Source organism: Myzus persicae, unplaced genomic scaffold (genome assembly GCF_001856785.1).
Source record: "Myzus persicae strain clone G006 unplaced genomic scaffold, MPER_G0061.0, whole genome shotgun sequence".
In the NCBI taxonomy this organism is placed as follows: domain Eukaryota; kingdom Metazoa; phylum Arthropoda; class Insecta; order Hemiptera; family Aphididae; genus Myzus; species Myzus persicae.
Genome location: NW_019103889.1, coordinates 451,080 through 476,246, shown reverse-complemented (window position 1 = coordinate 476,246; position 25,167 = coordinate 451,080). Strand labels below are relative to the sequence as shown.

General features: G+C 29.9%; 4 protein-coding genes across 4 annotated transcripts; 2 read left to right on the top strand and 2 right to left on the bottom strand.

Annotated features, from left to right (window-relative positions):
• Window positions 1–7,575: 7,575 nt before the first annotated feature.
• Window positions 7,576–10,751, top strand: LOC111035955 (uncharacterized protein C6orf136 homolog). The gene is made up of 6 exons (XM_022317799.1): window positions 7,576–7,907; window positions 7,999–8,277; window positions 8,372–8,460; window positions 8,525–8,749; window positions 9,969–10,038; window positions 10,112–10,751. The coding sequence occupies exons 1-6, from the start codon at window positions 7,773–7,775 to the stop codon at window positions 10,286–10,288; spliced, it is 975 nt and encodes a 324-aa protein (XP_022173491.1). The 5' UTR covers window positions 7,576–7,772; the 3' UTR covers window positions 10,289–10,751.
• A 1,848-nt stretch (window positions 10,752–12,599) lies between these two features.
• On the bottom strand, window positions 12,600–14,747 carry LOC111035936 (transcription initiation factor TFIID subunit 12-like). The gene is made up of 3 exons (XM_022317772.1): window positions 14,563–14,747; window positions 12,930–13,122; window positions 12,600–12,835 (listed from the first exon to the last, which is right to left on the bottom strand). The coding sequence occupies exons 1-3, from the start codon at window positions 14,701–14,703 to the stop codon at window positions 12,705–12,707; spliced, it is 465 nt and encodes a 154-aa protein (XP_022173464.1). The 5' UTR covers window positions 14,704–14,747; the 3' UTR covers window positions 12,600–12,704.
• LOC111035949 (putative uncharacterized protein DDB_G0271606) lies at window positions 14,724–17,849 on the bottom strand. The gene is made up of 4 exons (XM_022317793.1): window positions 17,370–17,849; window positions 16,627–17,286; window positions 14,857–15,201; window positions 14,724–14,771 (listed from the first exon to the last, which is right to left on the bottom strand). Exons 1-4 carry the CDS (start codon window positions 17,451–17,453, stop codon window positions 14,724–14,726), a joined length of 1,137 nt encoding a protein of 378 aa, XP_022173485.1. The 5' UTR covers window positions 17,454–17,849.
• Window positions 17,850–18,228: 379 nt separating this feature from the next.
• LOC111035935 (probable ATP-dependent RNA helicase DDX10) lies at window positions 18,229–24,217 on the top strand. Its single transcript, XM_022317771.1, has 12 exons — window positions 18,229–18,327; window positions 18,778–18,969; window positions 19,028–19,178; window positions 20,254–20,497; window positions 20,566–20,767; window positions 20,840–21,002; window positions 21,623–21,806; window positions 22,652–22,828; window positions 22,900–23,117; window positions 23,208–23,425; window positions 23,480–23,850; window positions 23,941–24,217. The coding sequence occupies exons 1-12, from the start codon at window positions 18,229–18,231 to the stop codon at window positions 24,080–24,082; spliced, it is 2,361 nt and encodes a 786-aa protein (XP_022173463.1). The 3' UTR covers window positions 24,083–24,217.
• Window positions 24,218–25,167: the final 950 nt, after the last annotated feature.

Sequence of the window (25,167 nt, the reverse complement as noted above, 5' to 3'; positions counted from 1 at the left end):
TTTATTCTATACTTGATAACACTTTCAAAATATTTTGACGCTTTTAGCTATTTACAGACGACATTTTACATTTTCAATATTTTTTGTTATTTTTCTATTAATGTCAATGAATTTTTATTTGTTCAGTCAAACAGATTGAATATGTGATACAAAATATACAATGCTCCTCACACATTGTTACAATAGAAGTTTAAAAATATGAAAAATACATGGGCAACATTTTTATTTGTAACTGTAAGCATTTAAATTCACTCCAACCATCTTCCAGATAACCCGCCAAGACGTCTCAAAAGAAACTGGCCTAGAGACCGACTCAACACTTAACGCATACCTTTTAAGGAAACCAATTCAAATTAATTTATTTTAAGCTCAGGTGCCTCTAATGTGAAGCTCCTTCATGCCATTCATTGTCTTTTTTTAATCTTATGCTAAACCTTTTACTTATTGTGCCCCCTAGTACAGATTGTAAATATTCATTTAAATAAACGTTTAAAAAAAAAAAGCATTTAAATTCAAAATGTGACAATTTTACAATACAATTTAATTTTTTGTACGTACATTTTCATTTCAAAATAACATCGTTACATCCGCATTATCGTTATATCTGACCAAATTTTCTGTACATGAGATATAAAATCAACCAGTTACATTGATGGGAATCGTTTTATCCGGAATATCGTGTAATAAGCGGATTCGACTGTATACTCGAAATATTGGCCTAGGGCTGACGATATTTTCCGGCGTTTGCCGGTACCGGTATTTACGGTATACCGGTCTTTTCAAATTATTTTGGTAAACGGTATACCGTAAAAAACCGTATAAACGGTATGCCATGAAAAACCGTATAAACGGTATACCGTAAAAAACCGTATAAACCGTATCAACGAGGAAACTTTTCTATTAATAAAATTACCTCCTTTTTTAGTATTGGGAATCCTGGTCCTTATCGGTTATACTTATACAATATACAGCCTAGACCTCCCAAGGTTTATAGATAATACCTATTATTATTCTATAAACCTTGCAGACCTCCGGGTTATAGGACTTTGTACAACAACTAACAAGAAACCCGATAATTTTGTCATCGTGTTTAGACCATTGTAACTTATGAGTTATTCTTGCCCAAATTGTGAAAACCGATTGTCGTCGGTCGTTGTGGTTCTAGTTATTTGACAATTAAAAACAGTTGAATACCATCAGTCTTCAGGCATCTAACATTCTAAACATCAAGTCATCATAAACGTATACAAATTGAAAAGCTAATATTCGGTATGTATATCTTATATTATTATGTTACTAATAATAATAATAATGATCTGTGGCTCAGGACAGGTACACCCTTCATTCAATCGTCATGTGATATAAATAATCTATTCTATGTACATTTTAACCATAGACCTTATACTAGTATAAGGTCTATGATTTTAACCATAAGTTAAGTAATATTTGTAACACGTTATCTGGCTATTATCGAAATGTCCGCGGTCTAAAATCAAAACTATCTACAGTTCGTATTAACTTTGCTTCCTTAAACCATTACGATTATTTTATTTTATCAGAAACGTGGTTAACAAATGATATCGATAGTAATGAACTTGGTATGATTGACTATATTCTGTGTTTCGTAACGATCGAAATTATATGAATAGTGACCGTATTAAAGGAGGTGGCGCTCTTATAGCTATCCATAATCGTTTTTGCCCTAATGTTTTTACCTTATCTAATGTTTCACTAGAATGCTTAGCCGTTTCATTCAAATCAAGTAATTGTAAAATTATTATTGTGGCTATCTATATCCCTCCAAATAGTTAGTTCTATTGATGTATATAAATGCCAATGTGCCGAGTTTGAGAACTTAAGGCTAATCTTCTCTGACTATACTTTTATAATAGTTGGTGATTTTAATTTACCTGGGATAAAATGGTCTAATCAATATCACGCTATATTATCTGGTAGTACCTTTGTTAAATCAAATTTTCTTGCTGAGTCTATTGCGTATGAGTAGTTTTTTTCAACTCAATTTTATTCCTAATTATAGAAATAATATACTAGACTTAGTAATATCCGATAACAATACTTTAGAAGTATCAAAGTGTTCGTTTCCATTAATTTCTGTTGACGTGGCCCATCCCCCACTTCAAATAAATGGTCCAAATTTGGTTTCCTCTCTTAAAACGCCATTCCCGTCCCCAGAGCCTAATTTTCGACTTGGTAATTGTGAGTCGATGAATGTTTACTTAAATAATATTGACTGGAACTTTTTATTAAGTGATACGTTAGATTTTTCTGTCACCGTATCTAATTTCTATTCAGTCATTCGTGATGCAATGAACTCGATTATTCTTAAAACTTATAAACATAAAAACCAGTACCCTCAATGGTATAGTAGGGAACTAAAATCCTTAATATACAATAAAAAACGTTTACACAAAGAGTTTAAGGTTACAAAAGATCCTCATCTCTACAATGAATTTTCACGATTACGTAGTTTATGCAAACGGGAGTCTAAATTGAGTAACTTGCGCTATTTACAAAGAATCCAATCTAACTACCTTACCTCTGATCCAAAGTCCTTCTGGCGATACATTAATGGTTTAAAAACAAATAATTGCATACCTCAAACTATGATGCTTGAGGATAAGTCATCAACAGGTGACCCTGAGGTTGCTAATCTTTTTAAAGAATTGTTCAGTTCGGTTTATTATACTAACAAATTGAATATTGGTGAATGTCTTGGTTACTCAAAAAACTATGCAGATATATATCAGGTATAACCATATATTACATTCACTGTTAGCGAGATCTTTGAAGCCATTTATTCTTTAGATTTAAATCCATGCCCTGGTCCAGATGGTATTCCTAATATGTTACGGCCATGTATCTTTTCGTTATCTGTTCCCTTATGTATATTATTTAATCGTTCATCAATTGTTGGCTCTATGCCCTCCCAGTGGAAAACCAGTTTTATTTCATCCATTTATAAGTCTGGTAACAAAAGTTGAATAGCCAATTACAGACCGATTGCAAAACAATCATCTTAACCAAAATTGTTAGATGAATTAGTGTCTAAAGTATTAACATTTTCCTTTAAAACCACTTTAGATGATAACCAACATGGATTTAGGAAAGGGCATTCTGTGGAAACTAATCTTTTCTGTTTTTATAATTTCTTGGTAAATTCTATGAATCCGGAATTTGGACGGACGTTATTTATACAGATTTCAGCAAGGCTTTTGATTCAGTTAACCATTCAGTGTTAACTTCAAAATTAAAGACATACGGCATATCTGATCATTTGTTAATTTGGATTAGTTCTTACTTAGTGAATAGAGTTCAACAGGTGAAAATAAATGGTTTTCTATCAACTAAAATACCAGTACTATCTGGTGTTCCCCAAGAGGGGGCATTTATCACCACTGTTATTTGCATTATTTATTCTGGACATAGGTGCCTGTTTCAAATACTTTAAATACAAACTGTTTGCTAATGATCTCAAAATGTATGCAAATGTCGTCACAATTTATGATCATTATAAAATTCAAGATGACCTAAACAGATTTTGTGATTGGTGTCAATTAAATTGGTTAAAACTGAACACCACCTATAAGTGTTTCAAAATGTCTTTTCCCCGTTCAAGTACCAAAATAATTAATGTCTATCATCTCTTTGAAAATCACATTGAGGATATTAGTATCAATAAAGATTTTGGTGTAGTTTTTAAAACCGATCTATCATTCCAGTCACATGTCGATCATATCTGTACGAAGTCCTTAAGAACTCTTGGCTTTTTATTTAGGAATACCAAAGAATTTAGGAACGAACAGTGTCTAAAAACATTTATATTTCTTTAGTTAGACCTGCGTTGGAATTCTGTTCAATTATTTATTTGGAACCCCTCACAAGTCGGTTTGATGGAATCGCTTGAGCGTGTACAAAGAAGATTTTTACGTTTAATCGCATATAAGAGACGTATGCATTCCACTAATCATCCATCTGAGTCAATATCCCTTAATTCTATACGGGATTCCCTCAAATTTAATCCCCTTGTTAATAAGCGGAAATATACAGACATCTGCTTTCTATTTAAATTAATAAATGGTGTTATATCTTGTCCAGAACTATTACAGTTTATAAATTTCCATGTTCCTAAATTCCATTCACGTTCTTGTCCCATATTTGGAATCCCTTTTCATCGAACATCTTACGGCACTTATAACCCTATTGATCGAATAGCCAGAGAGTGTAATAATTTAAAACTTGATCCGTGCATGCATATTTAATAGTTTTTAAGTGCATTAAATTGACAGCCCTGATTATTACTAATAACAAGGTCAATCATTTTAATAGTTAAGTAAGATTACAACTATTTTTTTATTCATACACCTATGTACAAAGTAAATACTATTATTGAAATATATTATATATAGCCATGAATTTAAACATAATTTTGTTTTATTTATATTTTTTAGAAGTGTGAATCTTAAACAATCTAAGATTACTAATGTGTTTAAGAAGTTGGATAAAAAAACAAGTGAACGGTACAGCAATGCAATAGCATATTGGATAGCTACTGACATGCAACCATATTGCTCAGTATCAAAAAAATGTTTTGAGCATCTGATGTCGGTAATATGTCCAGAATATGAAGTACCTAGTCGTCAAGTATTTACTGAAAATATAATACCTGCTTTATATTATAAAGTAAAATGTAGAATAATGCAACAATTAAGTTCAGTTCAATTTTTGGATCTAACATTTGATTGTTGGACTTCGAACGCACAACATCCATATATAGGAATAACGGTGCACTATATTGATAATGACTGGATTTTGCAAACAAATTGTTTGACATGCACCAGCTTAGATGTAGACCATACATCTTTTAATTGACACGATATTATTGAATCAACACTAGTTGATTGGGGTATTCAAATATCAAACATTTCTGGTGCAACCACCGACAACGGAACAAATGTGATTAAAGCTGTTGAACTATTGGGAATCAATAGTATTAGTTGTTTTGGTCAAACGCTTAGCAATGGTGTTACGTCTTCGATGTCATTAAGCCCTGTTCAAATACTATTATCTAAAATTTCTAAACTGAGATTTAAGTTCCATTACCGTTCTAAACTGCGCAGATTACTTAAAGAAGTACAACAAAAACATGGCTTGCCTCAAATTGTTATGCCTACATCTTGTGTGACAAGATAGTGGACAAGCTTGCCAGCACTTCAATTCTTAAGAAATCAACAAGAAGCTCTTTTTGATGTTTTATATAAATTGAAATCTAATAGTATAAAATATCTCCCAAATTGTAATGAACAAAAGCTTATACGTGTAATATGTAATCTGTATGAACCTCTTAAGACATTAGGAGAATACAAGAGTTCAGAACAAGTTGTGACAGCTTCTTCAATATGGCCCATTTATTTAAAGCTTAAGGAATCAAAAAAAAGTAAAAAATATCGATACTAATTAGATTTTATTTATTATTTCGGTATACCGTACCATATCGGCGTTTAGGTATACCGAAACAGTTTGGTTTTTCGGTACGCCGGAAATTTTTGGTTTATTGAAATCAATACCGTATTACCGAAAATTATTTTCGATACCGTCAGCCCTACCATTGGCCTCGTTTGAGGAAGGAATAGGTGGCAAGGTGCGGATTTTCCACTGTCTGATTTGTGATTACTCTGATTGTAACAGCAGTCCAATTGCTGAGCTGATTGTTGGTGAAATAACATATAACTGTAATTTATTTTGAGGAAATTTAATGTGTATAAGAATTACTAGGTTAACCTAACCTAGAAAACTATTGTCACGATAATCAGTGGCGATTTTTTTTCGGAGGGGAGGGGGGGCTGATCAATTTTTTACACAGCGGTGGTTTATATTTTGATGGAATACCATAGACCATAAAAAAAATTTTTAAATTGAATTAACATTTTGGGGGGAGGGGCTGTAGCCCCCTCAGCCTCCCCCCTGGCTATGCCACTGACAATAATAGTTGTTATTTATAGTTTTTAGTTCAAATATATTATAACATGTAGACATGGATAGTATAGAAATTCTAAAAAATACATGATTACTATTAAATTTGTAGAAATTCTATAATATAGAACTTAGAGGATATCTACCTACCTATTTTTTTTAATCTTTCAATTACGTTTTAGTAGTCATGTTTCATATTTTAATTTAATTTGTTCAAACCACCCAGAAAAATATAAAATAATGCTACTGAAGAACATACCTATACGATCTAACTTACATAATAAATTAATTAGCTCTTCAAAAATTTTTTACCTCAGCCATGAAAGATATAGGACATGGGAATTGTATCGAAATAAAAATGTAAGTGAAAATTAGCTTGCAGACAGTAAAGCAAACTATTTTTTGTTGTTTGGCTTAGTTATATATTGCAAATGTTTGACCTCTCGGCCCCTCCTATTAAAAACTGAAATGAACCCATAGACTCAAAGAGTAAAGACTAATATTTTTAATTTCTCGATTTTTTTCGTACTAGATACTCAAGTTCTTATAAGGAGTGTCCTGTGATCATGACGAAATAAACTTCTGTTTTTCAAAAGCGAACCCCCCTTTTATTATTTAGTGAATATATTTTTCGAACATTTTAATTTACCTATACCTTATTTAAAATTCGATCGAGTAGGTTCTATGATTATAATCTCAATTCTCAGTTACCATTAAATGTTAATGTCCTTAAAAATCAGTCACATTAAAAATAATCAAGCAAATTGACATTTTTTAAACTCAGTTCCAAAAAAATTATAGAATAATCTATTTTATCATTTTTAAATTAAAAACATTTTTTTCCTGTGACGAAATATTTCAACTATAGAAATTAAGAAATAAGACTTAAAGAGGACGTGATACCCGCATGTGTTGTCTCCGTCTTACAAGTGCGTAACATAGCATATTGTACACTCGGCAGAACACGTGTATCTCCGTTAATTTAAAAATTATAGTGTATTTTAAGATGTATAAAACAATTACAATTTTAAAATACTCATAACTCGCGTTAAAATTAAAATATAATTAAAAACCTCAGAGGTTGCCTAGATAATAATCTTAACTTTAGATATTTTAAGAGGTCAATTCGCACTAATTTTTAAACTAACGGAGCTACACGTGTTCTGCCGAGTGTAAAATTTGCCATGTTACGCACTTGTATGACAGAGACGACACATGCAGGTATCACGTCCTCTTAAGAACAAATAATACAATAAATTCCTAAGTATGATCTATGAAATATAGGCTGAGCGCTGAGTATTCTTTAATCTTTAAAATATGCTGTAATACGCAAAATTAATTTTTTTCTACGAATTTTGTACGGAATAAGTTGTTCAGATAATTTACTCATGTTGAGCTGCATATAGCCAAAAAATATAATAATAGGTATGTAAAAAGTAAAAATCTACTCTAATTGTATTATAATATTTATAATTATAATTTATAATAACCTAATATAATATAATTTTATTATTTAATATTATCTAGGTATCAGTCTTGTGATAAGTGTTATCACATTTAAAAAAGTCTTTATCACCATTCGCCGTTCGACTGCTCGCCGAACACCGTGCCTTCTTTTCATTTCTCTTCGCGCGCGCAGTGCCGTCGGCCCTGTAGATTTTGCTGTCCATCTTTCGATGTAATTCGACCGTCTCTAAGGAGCGTCATAAACGCCCTTCTAATAGCTCAAATTTGAGGCCTAGCATTTGGAGCTCGTCATCGTAGGTTTCCAGTGTGGAACCATGGCCAACTCCGTGCGCAAGATTTGCACGAAAATCGGAAACGGTCATCAGTACTTGTTGGGCACTGTCAAAACTTCAGCATACAGTGGTCACGTCGTGTCAGACACCGTTCAGCAGCACTCGGCCAGATCCCAGGTAATCCAATCAGCATGTGACCTTAATTGCTTGCCGATAAGGTCACCCGCCAAGGGTGTTTCCTACAATGGGGTGGTTCTTTCGTTTTCAGGTTGAGACAATGTGCAAAATCAATTATGCCGACAATTTGTTCCGTCAGTCACAACCGTTTCTCAACTACATTGTTCAACCTGTCAAAAACAAACAGTCCGCAGAAGTAGCTGTCGAATGGTTTAACAGACACACAAATCCCAAAAATGATGTCTGTTACAGCACTGAGCTTAAACAAGACAATTCTTCAAAGTCTAATGAAAATGACAGCACATCCGATTCTAATGGACTACCAAGTGCAGCACAGCTCGATCATGTTTATAATAGATTGGGAGAAGATGTAAGTAAACAACCATACTAATATTGTTAGAACATTGAATTTGCTTAACACTATATATATTATGTTCAATAATATATGATTCTTTTTATTTTAGTTACCACTAATGTTTAAACATAATTTGGACTATGCATTATATCATCCCAGATTGGTATTTGAGAATAATATTAGAGGAACAAAGAGTGTGTAAGTAAATAAAGGAAAATAATTCCTATACAATTTATAAATTATTATATTTAACTGTTTTTAGAGGCTTGGAATACTTCATGACAACAATTTCTTTACTACGTTTGATGGGCCATATTAAGTATGCTTTTGTAAAATTTGATATATTAAAAATAACCAAACATCCAGAAGATGGAACAATTAAAGTACGCTGGAGAATCAAAGGTATATCAGGAATGAAAGTGTTCATGAAGTTTTGGAAATTCAGACTTTGGAATTTGGAACAAGTCATTAAAGAAAATGTAGAATCGTATGTGAATTATTCTTTATCTAATTGCATAATAAAATGTAGTAATAAGATTATAAATTAACATAGTTACCTAGAACTATATTAAACGATTTAAAGAAGCATACAACTCATCAAAAAATTAATCTTTTTTAGAAAAAAAACTGGGGAAAATTCTTTGGTGTATAGTAGGTATCTAGTGTACCCTGTCAACAGTAAATAACTTTAATAGATTATTTGAATTCAATGATAAATCATAATATGGTATATCAATGTAATGGGTAATCATTGTACATGATAAAAAATTAGAAATCATTTTGAACTTTAATGGTTTGTCAGCATGTAGATGATATAGATATTTCTAAGGATGTGGTATTTTCTATTTATATTGCTATTAGTAATAACTAGTAAGGTTGGTTAACTTATTTTTGTTAAAAGAAAATCACAATATCACTTATATAATATAATAATTGTTTCAAATAATATTACCAACTATTATCAACTTATTATTAGTCAATACTGATGTGATATGCTGTAGAACAGTGCTAATATGTTCATGATAAAATGGCTTAAAATTTATATGAATAGTGTAAAAATTGTATTGTCTACAGAAATATATGTTGCTCCAATATAAAACTTTTTTTTAATTTCTAGAAAAAAAACTTATTAGGAATCTTATATTTTGAATTTTAAGCCTGAGGTGATAAAATTAAAAACTATACTACAAGATAATTTCCATATTTTCATATAAATTTGAACTTATAACTCATAAAAAAACCAATTGTAACTATATTTTTTGACAACTTTTTAATTATTGAAATTCTCAAAAAATTAAGTTTTCTAAGAATTTTATTGTTGTTTTTTGAGAATTTGTAATATTGAAGCGTCATATACTTTTTAGTTTCAAGGGTAAACATAACTATTGATATATTCCAACAAAAATTAGCATGAACTTAAACACTTCTGTTGCAAAAAATATGTTCTAGAATCCATAATATTACTTTTTTATTTTTTATGCAAATAATTTAAATAATTATTTGGGTTTAGTTTGCAATTAAATTACATATTTACTATCCTATTATAATATGAATGAAATAATTTTATAACAATGGTTTTTTTAAAGGATTCAAAACTGACCAGCACAGAGTAATATTGTTTTAAATTCCATCCTTAGAAATAACTCATCTGTAAATTAAGTAGTGAATCAATTAATTTTTAAAAAAACAATTTTATTGTCTTCTAGGTGGCATGATGGTTTTTCAGTATTCTATTTAGGATCTGATGGTTTAGTTCATAAGCTTACTGCAGATAAAGTATGTTAATTTTTGAATATTTTGTTGTTAATATAATGTTTTTAATTTTTTTACGTTACATATTTATGTTTAGATGCAACCAGATAACGACCCAGTAATCGAGGATAAAAATCCACTAGCCACTAAATTGGCTCTATTTCTAGGACTATCACCGCAGTTGGGTAATTTGGATTGCTTGATTTCATTTGACTCTGAACAGACAAATGAATTACTTAAGATGGTTATTATGTCCCTAGAAGATGTCATTTAATATTAATGGCAACATATCAAAATACTTCATGCTGCGTTAAAAAAACCATTTCGTTTAATGTTTATGCCATTGTAACCTTATTGCTTGATAATATTTATATTATTTTGTGTTGTTAATTTATGTGGCCGTTGTAAAGTTTTGATCATTTATAAAGAAATGTTTGTTGAATGTAAGTTAGTGTAATAAGTAGATAGTCAATTAAATCAAACACTGTTAACTTGTTGTAATAAAAAGTGAAATCACAAAATTGCTTACAGAAAACTATAGATAAGTATTGCAATTGATTTTTGTGTAAGCCAAACATAAATTAAATGCCTGAAGATTTTACCAAATGTCATATAATATTCAATATTGGGTATTTATGTTTCTTCATTTTTATATTTTATTAATTTGATGTTTTTGAGTAAATATGGAACTTATTTGTAGATACTCATTCATTGTTAATAAACCTGTGTGACCTGAACATCTTAAATATTTTTTATATATATATATTTTATTAATTATTTATGATGATTCCATTTTCAAATTTAAATTGTGTGAATAAGGTTCTTATTTGTACTGAAGCAAATATTTGTATGGTAAATAAATGTTATAACAAATTATAGGTTTGCACAAAATTAATGTATCCAGGATCACGGCTCAGAGCTTCAGTGCAAAGTTAAAAAAGAAAAACATGTCGACACCTTTGTACCTTTAACTAATGAATCAATTAACTTGAAATTTATATGGGTTGAACAGTATGTTAAATATAGGATACTTCTAAAATGTCAAGTTTATCAGTGGACTTGGTCTGAAAAATACTCAAATCTATTTGCAGAATAATTGCTTAAAACTCTAGAAAAACAAATTCATAAACTGGTATAAACCAAAATTAAAAATAACCGAAAAAATTTGAAAAATGGTATACAAAATAAAATTTACTATTACCAGTATTGTAAAATTAAAACCAAAATTAAAAACTGGACTTACATTTTTTCAATTGGTTGCTTTAGTTATTAGGAATAACATTTTGCGTTAATTCTGCCATATGTGAGTTATGACTTTATTTGAATTTGTCTTTTCGCGTGAGGTGTATATTTGATTGAATATTTATCAGTTATTCATCATAATTATGATGAATTGAGGAATTTTGTAAGCACACATAAGAGTATCCACCCCAGATTTTTGGATATGTAAAGAATAGGTTCTTGATATTTTTTACAACACTTTTTCACATAAGTATTCCATAAAAAATATTTATTATAATTTACAAATTAAGCCTTCATCTGAAATTAATTATTTATAGCCATCCCATTCCCCTCACAAGAGCACATTCACTTACTTTACTTGATAGCTCATCTGAGTGCCTCTGTATCATAATATTACTTCTTTAAAAACAATGAAAACTATTTATAATAACACCGCTTGTAGTAACATATCAGGTGTAATTACCTTAGTTTGAAGATCCCGGCAAAACTCCCATATTGTATGCACTTATTGGTATGCCATCTGTATAATGACCATATGGATGTTATTTTTAGTTATGTTGGAAAAATCTATACGATATTTATGATGACTGCATTTAACTTTTATCGCAGGCAATATAAGGATAGCAACTATTAAAAACAAATTTTGAAGAAGTGGAAAAATATACTGCATGATTTTTATAAAAACAAGTGACAAACTAAGGTAGGTAACAGATTATTTTAAAATGATAAAACGTTATTTTTTCTGTATGTATTGTGAAGTCAGGATTATGTGATAAAAATATGACACATTGTTTGTAATGCAATATTGTGTCCATATAAATATATTATAAACAAGTCTTAAAATTTTATATTATTATTTTGGTTATAAAGAAAATTGGTTACTGTAACTAATAAAGTTCCTTAAATGTCATTATAAACTGTTTCTACTTTATATTATTAATGCTTCTGTATTCAGTATTGTACATGTTAATGTATTCAATATACTTCCAACTTTCAAACTTCAGTTCTAAGAAATGTTGTCCCCACTATTTTTCACTTGATAAATAGAAAATATAGATTTACTTTCATCAGAATTTTAATAAACAATGATGGATACCAGGACACATCAACAAAAAGTTGTAATATCAAAATTCTTTAGTATAGAAGTATTTATAAATTATAATTATTTGTATTTAATGAAGTGTGTTTATTAAATACTTATAATTTAACTTAACTAAGAAGACATTTTATAAAAAAAATCAATTGAGAATAATATGAACTGTAAGCTATGTAAGCTAGTTCAAAACTTATTAATGATGAAAAAATATTGTTTTATTATTAAAGTAAGTCTTACATTTATCCAATTTTATATTAAACAGCTCTTAAGTATTATTTTTAACAACCAAAAATAAATGTTTAAGAAATTCTGAACAGTAATGCTGGTGACATGTAACAAATTGATATTTAAACTAGTATTTTTTACTGGCGACTTTCTTGATAAGTGCTGTTCGTTGTTTATGTGCTTCTGTGATGGGTGCTTTTTTGTATGGTTTCAATTCATCTGTTCCAAAACCAGGTATCCACATATTTAAGTACCGTTCTGTAAAATATATACAATGGTTATAGTTTTTGTTCAAATTTTAATAAAATCATAACAAATTTGACACTTTTTTAAAAATTATGTTTATAGTAACCTAAGTAAATTTGGACGTCTTTAACTTCAACGATATTTGATTTTCTATGTTTAGCAAATACACATGCTGCTTTGACTAATTCGTTGACAAAATCGTCAGATAACTGCAACATAAGGTCTTCTACGTCCTCTTCTAGCTGTTCATTTGGATCTACTTCTTTGACTAGTTCACGCAAACGAGTTTTTGTTAACAACTGTGAAAAAAAAAACAAGAATAAAATGTTTTACTAAGTTGCTTCACACTATAGGTAATACAAAAACTAGTTAAATAAGTGATGACTTTGATTTTTACCCAAACCATTTTTACAACATATTTATATGCTAGGCTGGGGTGGGTACCTCCCACATAAAATTTTTTTACTCAATTATATTTTGGATGTAAGAGACACAAAGTCAAGCCAACAGTCATAACTTTATAAGAAGCTATTTATATATAGACACATTGCACAATAAATTGCAAAAATAGTAAAAACGTTCATGTACCACCTTATGCCATTAAACTAACCTCTTATTTCAAAAACTATGAATGTTTTCGAAGAAAATATTTTCAAAAATATAAATACTTTTTTAATAATGAGTATCGTACATTAAATGAATCACCGGATATATTCATTTTTTTTTTCATGAAATTTTAACACAGTTATTTTTCAAAAGTTAAATTACTTAACAAAATAGATTGAACAAATGTAATATTTTGGATCAATGTGACAATGTTCTATTATATATTAATAGTTTTTCAAATTACTTGTGGTACTTGTTTATATATGACTAGTAAATGAACCCGACCAGGTTCCAACGAGACATAATTGGCACATGACACCATAATAAATGCAAACAAGAATAAATTAAAATCATAACTTGATAAAGCAAGTTTGGATTATTCAGCACATAAAAGCACACCTATTGAAAAATCTGTGTACGTTGTTGAGGAAGTCATTCCAATAAACGATCCGATAGTTGTAATTTCATGAGGCGAGATTTATTTGCAAAGTTTTCCTTAAATGATTAGGTTGTTACTTGTATTATGTACACTAGTATATGGGTTTTGCCCTGGAATTGAGTTTAGTCATAAATTCAAAATGCAGTTGAATCAAAAACAATTAACAGATTAAAAAACTTCTACTGTTGGCATATATGGGGGAGGAGGGGCAAATGATACCTTTGAACCCTCGAGTATAATTTAAGAAGTCAAGTGCTACTGGTTTGGTTACTGTAGTTTCTGAATTTTCGATCAGCAAAACAAAATGATTTTGATGATTACATAATTGTATAATACTAGTATTTAATATGTAGGAAGTGTTTGAGTGAAAAACATGAACTTCTTTATCATGAGAAAATGTAAAATTAATTTCTTAATCCTAAAATCAATACCTTTTTTTTAATTCTAGCATAATTTCCTATCTACTTCAGTAAAAAGGTATACATAAAATATTTAATTCATCCAGAAAAACACTTAATTTTATTTTCACAAAAATTTTATACTTTCATACTATTTTTTATTAGAGTAGGGTAGAAATATAGTGGATACTGATGTGTAGTCTATTACTACTTTTATGATATACAATTTTAACAACTACTTATATCGATTTATACCCAAGTGATAGATTAATATAATTATTTAGAGAAATACTTACTGCTGCATTGTCTGCATTCATCAAACTTTTAATGGTATGTTGTTGTTGTATTTGTTGCTGCTGTGATGATGGTTGTTGTTGCTGTGCCATTTGTTGTTGTGGCAGCTGCACTGTTGGTTGATGTTGTTGTTGCTGTACCATTTGTTGTTGTGGTTGCTGTACTACTTGTTGTGGCTGTTGTACAGCTTGTTGTTGCTGCTGCTGCTGTACTACTTGTTGTTGCTGCTGTACCGCTTGTTGTTGCTGCTGTACTGCTTGCTGTTGCTGTTGAACCGCTTGTTGTTGCTGTTGTACAGCTTGTTGTTGCTGCTGCTGTACTATTTGTTGTTGCTGGTGTACTGCTTGTTGTTGTTGCTGCTGTACTACTTGTTGTTGCTGCTGTACTGCTTGTTGTTGCTGCTGATGTACTACTTGTTGTTGCTGCTGTACTGCTTGCTGCTGATGTACTACTTGTTGTTGCTGCTGTACTGCTTGCTGCTGCTGTACTACTTGTTGTTGCTTCTGTTGTAGTGGTAGTTGTTGTTGTTGTTGCTGTAGCTGTAGATGCTGTTGTGATTGCTGAAGTTGTTGGGGTTGCTGCTGTTGTTGAGGTGGTTGCTGCGCTGGTTGTTGTTGCAGCTGTTGATGTTGCTGCGGTTGCTGCATATAAATAAATACAAATAGTTAGTAATAAATAATTTATTAGCCTAATTATACTATATAAGTGTAGAATTTATTACAAGAATATTTTGAATTTTTAGACTATATCATAATATAGTATTTTTAGAACATCTTATCAATTATCAATAGCCACTTTCTACCTCCACTGCCTAAGATTATTACAATCACATACTTTTAATTTCTATTAGTTATTTTCAAGGTATTAGTTACTTACTACCTAGTCACCCATATGCAATTTAATAACTAAAGAAATTAACTAATTTTTAATTTTTAATTTTTAAACTGGGACATTATTTTTTTATGAAAATTAGTTACTTTGGTATGCTGAAAATCATGGTGAAGTATCTACAGAACATGGTCGTTATATAAGCGTTAATGTTTTTTTAATTGAAAAAAAAATTATACTGCACACATTATATTGAACGAATATAGTAATTATGGTAAATGTATACTATATATTATGAAAATAAAATATAAACTGAAAAAAATGTATTATTTATCTTTTGTCATTTTTTTCTTATGAATAATTATAATCTAGATACATCAATAGTTTTCTCCTAGATTGGAGATTCGAAAATAAAATGATAATTTCTTTAAAATCTGCCTTACCTGATCAATTGTCAATAGTGGCAATGCAAAGCACTTTTTTGGGGTCATAGTTGATCTTACATATTTTTTGTTATTATTAATATTATTTTGTGACTAAATGATGAAAATAATATACAATTTTTGAGTTATAATAATTGCTTTTAACAAAACTACAGAAGATTATAAAATAAGAAAAAAATGTATAATATTAATTAATTAATTTTTTGATACTATCAGTACTCAATGAAGTCTAAGAATTTACATCACTAATTTGTGCGACATGCCAATATACTAGTAATACACATTGATTTGTATTTGATTCAAACCTTGATACAAGTCTGTACTTAACTACTTACCCTAAGTTAGTAAGAAAACAGTAAAAATGTCTAACATTTTAAAGTGCCACATAAAGTTTGCGAATACAGCCAAGTTATCTGTTCAAGCAGTAGTGTAGCACCACAAAAACAACTAACTTCTACCATAACTTCTTGGTTGGTGTTTTTACAATATTTCAATTTGTATACAATTTATAAGCATTTTAAATTATAATAACTTAAATGCTCATAACTTTCATAAAAACAGATAACGTGAGACGCATGCCATGTTCATACTTAAAGATTGATAGTTAGCAAATTTACTCTTATATTAAAAGTAATAAAACACAGGGTTGGTCTGCTAAACATTAACTTTTGCACTTGGGTCTGAGAGAGAAAACAAATAGTGCTTAGACAACCTCTTAATTGTGTATGCAACTAAGCCAGAGCACCAGAGGGCTATGGTATTAGAAACTTTAGTTTGATAAGACAGAATTCTTACATGTTGCAGCTGCTGTAGTAATTGTGGTTGGGGCAACTGTTTTATTTGTTGCTGTTGGTGATGTTTTATTTGTTGTTGTTGAATTAATAGTTGTTTCTGTTGCATTTGTTGGAGCTGTTGCTGTTGGAGTTGAATTTGTTGCTGTTGTGTCGGTAGTTGTTGCTTTTGTTGGAGTTGTTGCTGTTGTTGGAGTTGTTGCTGCTGTTGGAGTTGCTGCTGTTGGAGTTGTTGCTGTTGCTGTTGTAGTTGTTGCAATTGTTGGAATTGGAGATGTTGCATTACAATATTTTGCTGGTTGGAGGTCACTACCGAAGGGTTATTGAGCACAGAGATTGTTGACACAGGAGTGCTATTAAGAGAAGTGACTGTGGACACTGTCGTTTGGTTTACATGCACAACCGGAGACATGGACGAATTGATGAGTGGAGCGATTGTTGATGAACTGATGAGAGGTGCAACTTGAGGTACCAGTAGATTGGTATGGGTTACAGACGTTGTGGAAGGTTTGTTATTGAGAGGTGCTACTGCCGAGGATAGTTTGTTGGTAAGAGCTCCTACTGACTGCGTCGATGAGCTTAAAATTGGTGCAACTGCCGAAATAGGCGGATTGACGTGGGACGCAATGGACGTTGGCGCCATTTCGACATCAGTAGTTTGAGCCTAGAACGCATGAAGCATAAAATTATCATAGGCAGTAAATATATGAAAATTGTAGGACACAATCCATTAACAGTAACACTTACCACAAGTTGATCAATTTCGTCATCCGTTTCCATTGGCATAGCACTCCCTACGTCGCTTTCGACGGCATCACTTGAACTCATCATGTCGCTGACGTGAAATATGTTTGCCAAGAATTTTATAGAACGTCTGTACTCTACCGACCATCGGCTTCGTCAACGAATGAGGTCGTCTGCGAACGGAACGAAATAATAAATATTCAATTTGTCAAACGAGAATAATAATTATTGTATATTCTGATTTGGAGCTCCGAAAAGGGTTTTTATTATAGTAGTATAGTGTTTACTGTTAATAAGTTTAAATAATTAAATGTATAAAAAATAATATTATTGGTATTTATTTAATTGAAATTAAATAATATATATTACAATTTACAATAATAATATTATCTTGTTTATTATTTACGACGGGACATTGATAACAACAACACGGAAAACGTGAAAATCATAGATATACAACAACAAAATATATTTTCACCCATACTTATTTTTGTGACAACTCTGTGATAGTAAATAAGCAAAATTTTGTGGTAGAATAGTCGTCAGCCTTGGTTGTCGGGTGGGGCTGGTGGAGGTAGAAAAATGATTGGAATTTCAAACGACACGGATTCTCGATGGAGTACGATCGTATATGATAACCACGATGTATATCGATAACATTTTATCTACTTCGCGGTTTACAATCACAGAATTATAATCGGCTTCTATAGGGTTCTACACGTGTATTTAAAATTTTAATAATAATTTGTAGTGTGTCGCTTGTGATTTTTCTACTTCAATGCTTTAAAATTACCACTGTTGATATTGAACTATTGACTTAAGCCTTTAATAGTAATTATTAACAGTCTCGTCGACAACCAAAATGGTGTATAAGAAACGAAAAATAAAAGTTTTTAGATCGAAAAAAAAGAAGGAGTCTATTGATGTCGTGATCGGCAAACTTAAAGAGGCGTACGAGCAGGTAACATATTTTAATATTTTTAACGACACCGGTGGAGGGTTTTTTGGTCCATCTTATAGGTTATATTATTTTGCATTAAAATGTACAGCGTACAGACATTTTTTTTGATCCACAAAGGTTTTTAATTAATAAAAATTGAGGTGTTTGTGTACAGAAGATATTTTTAAATTGTTTTTATTTTTGCAACATTAATATGAAATCAATAAATTTACAAATGCCTAAACCATTAATTGTCGTGTTTGGGTAAAGCTAATTGTCCTTTATTCGCCAGGGGTGATTAGAAATATTTACATTAGTGTGTGTGTGTGTGTTTGGAGGGGGAAGGGTGAGGAGGTAATTATGTAAAAATTGTTCATTTTATGAATTTTTAGCGCTACAAATACTTTGTATTAATTTTATGCATATTATTACAATGTTATATAATTTAAAATTTAACTCGACTCTTTTTAGATTGATCCAAATGCTATTGAAAAATTTGAACATTTTCCCTTGTCGGCACCAACACTAAAAGGATTGAAAGATAACAAATACTTTGTGCCTACTGAAATACAACGTGAAAGCATTGGTTATAGCTTACGTGGCGAGGACATATTAGGTGCAGCTAAGACTGGCAGTGGTAAAACACTAGCTTTTTTAATACCGGTTAGTAAACTATTAGAAACATTTAAAATTGTTGTATCATAATTGATAAATTTATCAGGTATTGGAAATATTATATTGCAACAAATGGAATCGTACTGAAGGGTTAGCAGCTCTAATCATAACTCCTACCAGAGAATTAGCATATCAAATATTTGAAACATTACGTAAGATTGGTATCCACCACGATTTTTCTGCTGGTTTAATTATTGGTAAGTGTAACATTTTACATATGGATGGTTTAGAGGCAACACAGAGTCAACAAACAGTATGTATCTTAAATGAAGATTTTATTTCAAAAGTAATGAGATAACTCAAACAATAATAAAAGAGTATGTTGAAATCGGAAATATGTAACTATTTTCCAGTTACTCTTGTAATGAATATTGTATTATTACAACAAACTATTATTACAATACTTAGAAGATTGTACACTTCTCCATAGCAATCTTGATAAGTTTGTCACTTGGAGTGAATTTTTGGCTTGGTACTCAATATTGGTAAATTGTTGATGTTTCACCCGATCTCAAGTTTCCAATTGATGCTTAATTAATGGAATTAGGACCTCATCAGTCAACACTATACTTGATGTAGTCCTTATATTCACGCCCTCTCTTGCTTAGCTCTCACACGTTAAAAGTATTAGGTACATAGTTAATTAATAAATAAGTACCTTTACGTTTTAGTTGCAATCCAGTTTCTTTTCATATTCCTCTCTGGTCAACCTATTATATGTCTAATGAGCAGATAAAACATTTAATGAAACTAGCAAATGAGGACTCTCCTTCCTTAATGTATAAATGTTCAGCATATACTTGTTATTTGATAATTATCATATTATTATATTCAATATTATAATATTATACTAGGTATGTTATATTATGTACCCTTTTTACCTTGGTACAAGCCTCTTTTGTATAAAATAAAATAATATTAATTAAAGTTAACCATATAAATAAAAATTAAGAATAAACATTGTCTTAACCTAGTTTACAGCATATCAGTATCTTATTATTCGGTTTTATAATACGTGTTTTAATGTAATCATAAAGTAATTGTTGTGTAAACAATATTAAAAAAAAAATTTAATTAATCAAACCATATCAATTTTTGAAAATAATATCAACCTTGTTTTTTTTACTGTATTTTAAAATTGTTGAAATGGTGTTAACTGTTTTTTGCTTCTGAACCAATTATTCACCATTTGTATATAATATTTTGAACAACATTTAATTAGGCTTTTATTATTATGCAATTATATCTATTCATGTTTTGAATGTATTTTAGGTGGCAAAGATTTGAAATTTGAGCGCAAACGTTTAGACCAATGTAACATAATGATTTGCACACCAGGTCGCTTATTGCAGCATATGGATGAAAATCCACTTTTTGACTGCTCTAATATGTTAGTACTAGTGTTGGACGAAGCTGACCGGTGTCTTGATATGGGTTTTCAGCAAACTATGAATAGTATTATAGAGAATTTGCCTCCTGAAAGGCAAACACTTCTATTTTCAGCCACTCAAACTAAGTAGGCCATTTGTATATAAATACATATAATATATTTATTGTAAATTAATTACTTATATTGTACTTCAGATCTGTGAAAGATTTGGTAAGACTCAGTTTGAGTAATCCTCATTTAATATCTGTTCATGAAGATTCCGAGCACAGTACTCCATCTGGCTTAGTACAAAGTTATATGGTATGTGATTTGCATGATAAAATGAGTCTATTATGGTCTTTCATAAAAAATCATTTGCACCATAAAGTGCTCGTGTTTATGTCAAGCTGTAAACAGGTAAGAGTAGAATAATTCAGCCAATAAGTTATGGAATATGTATTAGTAATGGAGATAAACTTGTTGTTCTAGGTTAAATATTTTTATGAAATATTATGTAAGCTACGACCGGGTACTAGTTTATTAGCATTGTATGGTACTATGCATCAGACAAAACGTATGGCTGTGTATGAGTCGTTTAGTAGAAAACAGCGTTCAGTTCTCTTTGCTACAGACATTGCTGCTCGAGGACTAGGTAATTTAATTAATTTTTTTAAACTTAAATGCTTGTGAAGAACAAAAATGTATCTAAATATATTTTTTAAACCAACTAGAAAAACACTATTTATAAAAAATAGAAAATACGGTTTATAGATTAGCTTGTTTAATAAAATGTTTTAAATGATAGATTTGTATGACCAATTAATACTTTAATAAACAATAAATAAAATTTGTCATTAAAACCATAATATCATTGTTGATATACTTATTTTTACTTTTTAACATATTAAAAAAAGAATTTGGAATACATTTATTATTTTGTAATATCTAAATTAACTTTTGTATATGTGATTTATTATCCGAAACTATACAGGTGTCCCTTGAGGATATACTCATTGCGATATATCTTGAAATAATGTAGGTATCGTAGTTCTAGTTCCCTGTATGCACCTAATTCACTATTTATTTTATGAGTGTAACTGAAATAACTGGCACATAACTTTTAAAGTAAATGTTTAATAGAAACAATTAAATACATGTTATAATTTAATGTATTACCTTATCAAAACCTTATAACATAAGTCAGGTTTAAAATTGATTATTTAGATATGATCTGGGTCATAGATGTATACATTAATTTTGTTTTTTATTTAGATTTCCCCGCTGTTAATTGGGTTGTTCAGTTGGACTGTCCAGAAAACGCAAATGAGTATATTCATCGTGCTGGTAGGACAGCTAGATTTCAAAAGTCAGGAGAATCTTTGCTTGTTCTGTTGCCATCTGAATTAGCCATTTTAAAACAGTTGGAAAGTAAAAAAATCCCAATCTCAGAAATAAAGTAATTATTTATATATAATATATGTATATACCGTGTGTCTGTGGAAACATAGTACACCTTATCACTCATTACCCTGTAAATAATTTTAAGTTCTGTTTGCGGGACATTTAACTAGACTAATACATTTTTATGACTTACAACTTTTTTAACTCATGTATTATGGGCATGCGCAACACAACTTCATTTTTTTAAATGATAATCTTTATTTTGAATATTATTTTTGGATGAATAATTTTTTTGATCTATCAACTTGTATTTTAAACCTAAAATTGCCAAAGTTTGTGCTAAGTATAATTAAAAAATAAATTTTATTAATCAACTAAATTTCCTATCTTTTTAACTGTACTTATTTTTTCCTTCTATTTTCTAAAAATCATGATTAAATAATGAATAATTAAATGAAATACAATTCTTAAAAAGTAATTAGTTTATTACTTAAATCATAACAAGTCTGATTGTATCATGGGGTTTAGAAGGGAATTTGTGTATAATAAAAAGAAAAAAACTAATTTAGTTAATTAATACAATTTAAAAAAAAATTATACCTACTTAGTTCTAACTTTGGCAATTTGGGCTTAGAATACAAGTGGATAGATCAAAATTACTTGAAAAAACGATCAGTCCAAAAATGATATTCAAATAGGGGTTGTCATTTAAAAAAAATTGAAGTTGCGTTGTGCTTGCGTAAAATACATGAGCTTATACAATTGTACATACTAGGAATTTATGGTCCATTAGTCTAGTTGAATGTCCCACAAATAAAATTGAAATGTACCTTGTTTTCGCAGACGCACGGTGTATAAAAAAAAAAATGTATTTTAGATTTAACAAATATTTACTTACAGAGTTAATCCTAATAAATTGACTTCAATCCAACGGACATTGGAAGCAACTTTAGCAAAAGATCACATTTTAAAAGAATCGGCTCAGCGTGCTTTTGTTTCTTATATAAAATCTGTATTCTTAATGAAAGACAAAAGTGTATTTGACGTTGCAGCTTTGGATACAAATTCATATGCTAGGTAAATATAAAATTCACATATTTTTTTAATGAAATATTAATAGTTAATTTTAATTTTAATGTTGGTAAAAGTTCGTTAGGTTTAGCAATTCCACCACGTGTAAGATTTTTACAAAAATGGAAAAAAGCTAAAGAAGCCAAGAAAAAAGAAAAAGATACAATTGCTCAAACTGTTGTTGAAGACCTTAATGAAAAATTAAACAAATCATCTGATTCTGAAATTTCAGACGACGAACCTGAATCTGACATGTATCAATCATCTGTTAAAGATTCATATAATTTTCATGATGGTAAATGTTGATTTTTCTAAATTTCAAATTAAACATATTATTTACTAATTATTTAGGTATTAACTATTCATATAATTTGTATTTTATAAGATGATAATAGTGATGAAGAAAATGATGATTTATTCACTGTAAAACGAAAAGATCATAATATCCTCGAAACTGATAATTTTGAAGATGAAGTCGAATTATCAACTGATACTTTAAATAAAAAGAAAAAAAAACCTTTAACTAAAGCAGCAGTAGCAAAAAAAATGATTAAAAAACAAATCAAACCAAATCAGAAAACTGTTTTTGATGAAACTGGAGAAGTATGATATTTATTTATTTACACTGAACATAATAATTGAATAAATATTTTTTAGGCTGTATTGGATAAGGCTAAAACAAAAGTTTCTCAAATGGCTCGGGAATATGAGAATAATAGTGACAAGGGCGGTATCGATATAGAACAAGCCAAACAAATGTTGCGTGAAGAGGATGTATATGATAAACAATTGTTTCGAGAGAAGGTTAAAGCAAAACATAGAGAGGAAAAGAGGAAAGCCAAAGAAGAGGCTAAGAGAGCTGAAATGGAGGATGCAAGTTCCAGCGATGAAGCATCTGTTGATCTATCTTGGCTACCTGATCCAGACAAGGTTTATGGCAAACGAGAGAGCGGTGATTCTGAAGACGATTATAATCCTAGCTCTGGTTCAGAATCTGAAGTTGATGATGATTCATCAAATATTCATCGGTAAGATTTTGAGTAATATTTATATACTATATTACGTAGTATAAGTTTATTTATGTAACTTCATTAATGTTTGTTTTTATATTATCACAGACCACCCAAGCGGAAATTATTGACTAATAAAACTAATACTAAAAAACGAAGGAAAGTTGAAGAAGACTCAGATGAACCAGTGGACACAGGTTTGAGTCTAATGGAAGATGAGGAATTAGTGCTTAAAATGTTGGATGTGTAACTTTTTGGTATATTATGAAATTATTTTTTTATTAACTGATATTGATATTTATTTATTGATTGGTCTATATAAATGTAATCAATTTATGAATGTGTTCAATTTTGTAAATTATTATGGTTATTATTTTTTTTTGGAGCCCTCATTGTTTTTCATTTAGGTTAGGTATATGGTTTATATTAATCAAGATATGAACAACTATTTATAAGAGGTTTTAATTTCTTCTTGAAAACAGCGGAACAACTACTGCATGTGATATTATAATATTACCAATTAATGCGTACTAGATATTTATTATGTATTATAGTTTTGAATTTGGGCAAGCCATTTCTCAAATGTTTAGGTATATACTATCACGATGACATAATTATTAATTAGTTATGACCACCATTTCATCCTATCATCGTATTGATAACCGATATCTACTAAATAACTAGTATTATTAATCAGTAGTGTATAAATAAATAGTATTATATACATGTTATTATTACCTACTGCCTACGTGTGTGTCTATATTATAAGCAGGTGCGTGGGTTAGCTTTATCATTGGCGCCCTTATTGTACATGGAATTTGATAAAATTTATGATTAAAAATTGTTCATAATTTACCTACCAATATTTAAATCTGCGCCAAAATTGCTCGCTACCTATATGCCCACGAATACCTAACTCCTATATCAGAGGAACGGTGGCGTAAATAGCCCACGCCCACGCCTATTAATGTGTAATGAGAACACGAGGTGCCCTAATATTTTTAAATTACGTCTGTACCTTAGATCTTATACAAGATATGTATATGATCTAAGGTTTATATACTGACAGTTTTGCTATCATTACTTATCATTAAATCACTAATATCTAAAATAAGGTAAAATCTATAAACTTGGTAACCTAGGTACCCTTACTAAAATATAATAATGTAAAAGGTAAGTACCAAAGTACCTATTTAAAAATTTAAGTGTCGGCTATCACGTTTGGACGATGAAAAAATAACTAAAATCGTAATTTTTCGTTTGAATATCAAATTTCGTCAAATTTTGAACTTCAAATGTTTAAAAAAAATTGTGCTTAGTATTGTGTTAAATAAT

Coding starts and splice junctions, on each gene's coding strand:
- LOC111035936 (XM_022317772.1), bottom strand. CDS start 14,703: ATGGTACAGCAACAACAACATCAACCAACAGTGCAGCTGCCACAACAA. Junction 13,123..14,562: donor TGAATGCAGACAATGCAGCA/GTAAGTATTTCT, acceptor TTTTTTTCACAG/TTGTTAACAAAAACTCGTTT. Junction 12,836..12,929: donor AGACGTCCAAATTTACTTAG/GTTACTATAAAC, acceptor TATATTTTACAG/AACGGTACTTAAATATGTGG.
- LOC111035955 (XM_022317799.1), top strand. CDS start 7,773: ATGGCCAACTCCGTGCGCAAGATTTGCACGAAAATCGGAAACGGTCAT. Junction 8,278..8,371: donor ATAATAGATTGGGAGAAGAT/GTAAGTAAACAA, acceptor TTTTTATTTTAG/TTACCACTAATGTTTAAACA. Junction 10,039..10,111: donor ATAAGCTTACTGCAGATAAA/GTATGTTAATTT, acceptor ATTTATGTTTAG/ATGCAACCAGATAACGACCC.
- LOC111035949 (XM_022317793.1), bottom strand. CDS start 17,453: ATGATGAGTTCAAGTGATGCCGTCGAAAGCGACGTAGGGAGTGCTATG. Junction 15,202..16,626: donor TACTACAGCAGCTGCAACAT/GTAAGAATTCTG, acceptor ATTTATATGCAG/CAACCGCAGCAACATCAACA. Junction 14,772..14,856: donor AGCAGCAGCAACAACAAGCT/GTACAACAGCAA, acceptor AACAACAAGTAG/TACAGCAGCAGCAGCAACAA.
- LOC111035935 (XM_022317771.1), top strand. CDS start 18,229: ATGGTGTATAAGAAACGAAAAATAAAAGTTTTTAGATCGAAAAAAAAG. Junction 20,498..20,565: donor TTTTCAGCCACTCAAACTAA/GTAGGCCATTTG, acceptor ATTGTACTTCAG/ATCTGTGAAAGATTTGGTAA. Junction 23,851..23,940: donor GATTCATCAAATATTCATCG/GTAAGATTTTGA, acceptor ATATTATCACAG/ACCACCCAAGCGGAAATTAT.